The sequence below is a fragment of the Haliotis cracherodii genome, unplaced genomic scaffold (assembly GCF_022045235.1).
Source record: "Haliotis cracherodii isolate W230 unplaced genomic scaffold, xgHalCrac1.p SCAF_24, whole genome shotgun sequence".
NCBI lineage: Eukaryota > Metazoa > Mollusca > Gastropoda > Lepetellida > Haliotidae > Haliotis > Haliotis cracherodii.
The window spans coordinates 4,419,001-4,425,000 of NW_027266280.1; the positions used below are offsets into that span (position 1 = coordinate 4,419,001).

General features: G+C 41.8%; 1 protein-coding gene across 4 annotated transcripts in view; it reads right to left on the reverse strand.

Annotated features, from left to right (window-relative positions):
- LOC139472329 (potassium voltage-gated channel protein Shaw-like) overlaps positions 1-6,000 on the reverse strand; it is a 124,334-nt gene that overhangs the window by 57,695 nt on the left and 60,639 nt on the right. For all 4 annotated transcript variants that reach the window (XM_071254782.1, XM_071254780.1, XM_071254781.1 and 1 more), the window contains exon 2: positions 2,477-3,229. In XM_071254782.1, coding sequence (XP_071110883.1) covers positions 2,477-3,229 — 753 coding nt within the window. The remainder of the gene's footprint in view (positions 1-2,476; positions 3,230-6,000) is intronic.

Genomic DNA, 6,000 nt, shown 5'->3' on the forward strand with positions numbered 1-6,000 from the left:
AAAAATAATTTGATTTAAGCCTATGTAAAAAAAACAATTCGCAAAATACACAACTGTTGATGGTTATCTTAGCTTTGAAAATAATTACATTTTTTTGGCACATATTTACAAAATTTCAAACGTGGCAGGGGTGATGTTGCTGATTCAATTCTTCTGATTGGATGCACATAACAAACTGTACCAGCAGTTCTTTCAGTTTTCTATAACATAAAAAAACCTCGGTATGTAAATACATCTAGATATAAAGTCATTATAGTATGGAGAAGTGATATTAAGAACCAAACTTCACTAATTACCGTCACCGACACCAAAGAATTCACATTGTATTTCGTCGTGGTAGAATGGAGACTAACATGCTGTGTCTACACATGCTAGGTTACCTGTAGATTTAACCGTGGTAACTGAATTTGAACCTTTCCAATTTCATAGTAGAATTTACATAAAATATTTATGCTTTGGCAAGCTTTAAAATGGACAATAAATGACAAGGGCCTAACAAAACTATGAACATTTTTAAATCTGATCTGAAAAGTAAATAAAATTTGTTCTGGCATGGAATCAGCTCTTATGATTAACTCTAAGTATTTTATCTTTTCAAAATGTTATTTATTTCAGGACCCGCTGTTTCTTTCATGTGAGCTACTAGTTTAAACATATTGGTTTCCAAATGAAATGCAGATAAGGATTAATTTGAGAATTGGTGTATATTCTTTACAGCGTCATAATCAGATTAAGAAAGAATATTCTTATCCTGTGTTTTAACCAAACTTACTACCTCGTTGTCCTTCCAACTGTCTGTCTGTCTGTCTGTCTGTTGTTTAACACCGCACTCAGCAATATTCCAGCTATATGACGGCGGTCTGTAAATAATCGAGTCTGGACCAGACAATCCAGGATTGACATCATGAGCATCGATCCACTCAAATGGGATACATCTATCTGTCGGTCAAACGTCCTGAAGTGTCTCAAACACTATCAATAACCAGCGTAACATTTTTAAACGTTTTAGTCATTTCTGTGAGGAGAGGTGAGGCGAAATGGGGTCTAACGTCGCGTTCGGGATTATTGCACTTATATAACGAAGTTCACGCAGGTGTGTGTGGCTGCTTGTACTAGTCCGGACTGATGTTGATTTTATAGTGCTAGCCTTAGTGAGATGAGTGCAGAATTTGAACATGAATACCCCACTCAGACACAATATACTGCTTCCTAGCCGACCAGTCCTTGTTTAGATCCCTAAATGCTGAGCGCGGCAGGCAGGGTAACAACAAGTACCATTTTTTATCGTATGTTGGTGTGACGCGGCCGGGGATCGAACCCCGACCTTCCGCTCCCCGGGCAGACGCTCTACCACTAGACCACGGAGGCGGTGTCGTCATTTTTGTACTTGACACCTGTAACAGGCGAAATCAGAGACCTTGTAATAACTCGTATTTTCAAAGCGTAATTTGTTTTAGCCTTGAATGAAACTCGGACTGTGTTACCAGCAAACACACACTACGATGCGTAGCGTCCTCGGCTTTTCTGTACCTACCCGGTTATACAATCATACCATTCCTTCGGTGGAAAAACCATGTTACCCATGTTTGTGGTAAAAAATGGTACTTGTTGTTACCACGCTTTTGTCCAACTTATAAACCGCTATCCATTAATCTGTGTCATTTTTGGAGCTTATATTTACGCGGTATACGGGTCGCAAATAAGCGCGGTATAACGAGACACGCTTTATAACAGTTGTTATCGCGGGCCACTGCGCGGACTGCACGTGCAGAAGAGGGCTGTACGTGCAGAAAGAACCGCGTGCGTCCTACCACATGGCATTGTGTCGTTGACTGTTCACAAGAGAGGATGTCTGTCGATGACGATATTTTCCTTACTCAAAGTAAGTTAATTGATGAAAACTCGTCTTGTTCTGGACCTTTTTTTTTGAAAGTTTTTTCAAGTGCATTTTAGAGAAACTACAAATGCCATCCAGCAATCGGGATTTCACGACAGGTTTTACAATTGCTCCTCAGGTTTTACAATTGCAATTGTAAAACCTGGGGAGCAATTGTAAAACCCGAGGAGCAATTGTAAAACCTGCAGAGTGGTCTTACTACAAAAGAAAGGTCGTCTGGGAGATGTTTACAACACCATGATAGGTTTATAATGGGTTATATATCTACAGCTTTCTGAAACATTCCATAAGCTTCATGCAAGCATACTGGCATGTTTGGACATGAATTGATACACACCATCGAGAACTGATGGCTAAAAGTCACGTTGTTCTGATTACAAAGCATGTATTTACCGGACCAATCACACACAAGCCCTGCAAATTCCTTTGCCCTATCAAAATTATGCAATTATAACATACCCGAACCTGCCTTACACGCATACACTTTAAACGGAAATGAATCAATCAGAACAACGTGAGATAAACACCACTGACGACTGAAACAGGTCAACGTAACATGCGCTGATAAATTATGCTTACCTTGGCTCCTCTTGAAGACGAAGGATCCTGTAAGAAGGTCCACAACCTGGACCTGTACCGGGTCCAACATCCAACGTTATCCTTGTCAGCCACCGGGTCTTGAGTGGTGGACAACTTCCGGTCATACTCCAGTTTCTCCAGTGACCTACTTTGGGTTTTCCACGTGTTGTACTGAGTCCAACAACATCTCTCAATGTCCAGTTCATCTATCCCCCAAAACGTCAGTTCATTCTGGAGGGAGGGGCCGCACATATTGGAGGGGATGTGCAGCTCCCCAGTCCTCAAGTAATTCAACACCGACCCGAACGCCATAGGGTCCCGGTCAAAAAAGTAATCCCCCGTATCAGCACGGTAAAACTTTCTCATCTGGTTGTCGTCGGACAACACGGAATTCTTAAGTCGCCTTAGCGTCGATCTGTACGTCTCAAACGTATGACCGCCGACGTTGATGACGACGGTTGCTCGGGAACGTCGTCGGTGTTGACGTCGCTTGGGTTGTCGATAATTCTTACAATTGACGTTCGTACACGTGTGCTGCCTGCTACTCTTATCGTTTGCATTATCGTCCGTTGTGAGCATACTTGGCGTCTTCTTGTCGTCGGGGCACGTGCACCCAGTGACGCTGGTGTCGTTGTTGTCGTCATCGTCATCGGCGAAAGTTAGAGTAGCTGCTGTAACCTTTGACGATCTGTTGAAACTGCTTTTCCTATGTAAATGCCAGTCGAGGCCACCTTGGGGGAATGAAGGACGTCTCTGAAAAGACAAGAGAGCGTATGTTGCCATTTAAGGAAGTCTTATATTTTGTTCCTGCGCCTCAACTCGAAAGCAAATTTCTATGTCTATGAAACGCAGCACGCATCTTCATCAACGTATTCAACACGACAGAAGAAGATATACCCAGGGGTCACTGAAATATATGCATAGAAAGTTCCTCTGGAGAAATGTCTCCAAAGTGAAGTCCATGTGAAGGGTGATATATGACTCCGGTATTCTGCTATTTAGCTTACACGTACTGCCCGCTTAACGAACCATTCATCTTGTCTGTGACGTAATTCCAACAGACAATCAATGTATCGTCATTGTTTTCGCTTTAACGGTCAGCGAAAAAGCGACATCCATGGCATTAAAAGAAAACCGACACACATGTGGGTTGAACAGTGATGGGATAACGAACAGACGTCAACGGATCCGCCAATAGTCAGCTCACAGCTTTAAAGACCTCCAAACACAATTCCGTGTAGATATACAGTCGTCATCATACGGAGCTACAGTTGCATTAGGTTGAGGAGTTCTTCCCCGTACAGGCAAGTCCTGTGTTTTACTGTCTGCCCATCCAACATGATCAAATCCCATGCATAACTTCCATCAATACATTATGTCATTACATCGTTATGTCGCAGATGTCCATGCAATTAATAATACTCTGCAAGGCGCCATTGTTGTATCGTCTGCAGCGAATGAAGCAGACGACAACCATAGTAGATAGCGGGTCCCATTATTCAATACACAGGCCACCGGATTGGGTATTTAACCTCTCGACACCAAAGTCATGTTCCTTTAAGCACATATCATCCAATAAGATCTAATCGCTGGAACAGACAAACACCTAACCCAGTCTTGGTAGATCCAACGTGAATGACCAATTCCAATGCTTAACTAAAACATCCTTTCCGACGCATTCCTTTGAGTATCGGAACGTTCTACAAAGACTTGTCCAATTTCAATAACACCATAGACAGGATGGTACTCGCGCTTGCAGACCACTAGACCCACAGTGCTCCAGACACTGACTGGGACCTGTCTACTTATCTCTGAGCGCTATTACAGAGTTTGACGACTCACATGAAACCGTTCTCCTATGATGCAAATGGGACCTGTCCATAATGTTAAGCTTGCACAAACGGTTTAAATAATTGCATTGCCAGTTGCCTGCTGTTCAATCATAATATGTTTATCAGTTCACTTTCAAACTGACACACGTTACCGTTTTCGTCATGGCATTCAAATGTTTACTAGTTTATTTCACTCTTTAATTACAATATAATATCAGAAAATAATTCCTACATTGCTAAAAAATTCCCATTTCGCCCGAATCTGATCAACGATCTGATTACTTTTCTCGAAATAATGATAACTTGAAAACCACGGCACAGCTGTGGATACAATTGAATACGTTCCAACACAACAAGTGAAACATATGAATGAAGGATGAATCATTTGGTGGATGGATGATGGATGATGGGTGATGGGTTAATGAATGTTTCAATTCTATGTTTCAATTTTATGGTATAGCGTTAAACGTATGCAATATGGCCCCGTATATACACACAAGGTATAGCGTTAAACGTATGCAATATGGCCCGTATATACACACATGGTATAGCGTTAAACGTATGCAATATGGCCCCGTATATATGGCGTTAAACGTATGCAATATGGCCCCGTATATATAGCGTTAAACGTATGCAATATGGCCCCGTATATACACACAAGGTTTGGCGTTAAACGTATGCAATATGGCCCGTATATACACACAAGGTTTGGCGTTAAACGTATGCAATATGGCCCGTATATACACACAAGGTATGGCGTTAAACGTATGCAATATGGCCCCGTATATACACACAAGGTATAGCGTTAAACGTATGCAATATGGCCCCGTATATACACACAAGGTATAGCGTTAAACGTATGCAATATGGCCCGTATATACACACAAGGTTTGGCGCTAAACGTATGCAATATGGCCCGTATATACACACAAGGTTTGGCGTTAAACGTGTGCAATATGGCCCCGTATATACACACAAGGTTTGGCGTTAAACGTATGCAATATGGCCCGTATATACACACAAGGTATAGCGTTAAACGTATGCAATATGGCCCCGTATATACACACAAGGTATAGCGTTAAACGTATGCAATATGGCCCCGTATACACACAAGGTATAGCGTTAAACGTATGCAATATGGCCCCGTATACACACAAGGTATAGCGTTAAACGTATGCAATATGGCCCCGTACACACACAAGGTATAGCGTTAAACGTATGCAATATGTTCCCGTATATACACACAAGGTATAGCGTTAAACGTATGCAATATGGCCCCGTATATATAGCGTTAAACGTATGCAACATGTTCCCGTATATACACACAAGGTATAGCGTTAAACGTATGCAATATGGCCCCGTATACACACACAAGGTATAGCGTTAAACGTATGCAATATGGCCCCGTATATACACACAAGGTTTGGCGTTAAACGTATGCAATATGGCCCGTATATACACACAAGGTATGGCGTTAATCGTATGCAATATGGCCCCGTATATACACACAAGGTATGGCGTTAATCGTATGCAATATGGCCCCGTATATATAGCGTTAAACGTATGCAATATGGTCCCGTATATACACACAAGGTTTGGCGTTAAACGTATGCAATATGGCCCGTATATACACACAAGGTATGGCGTTAATCGTATGCAATATGGCCCCGTATATATAGCGTTAAACGTATG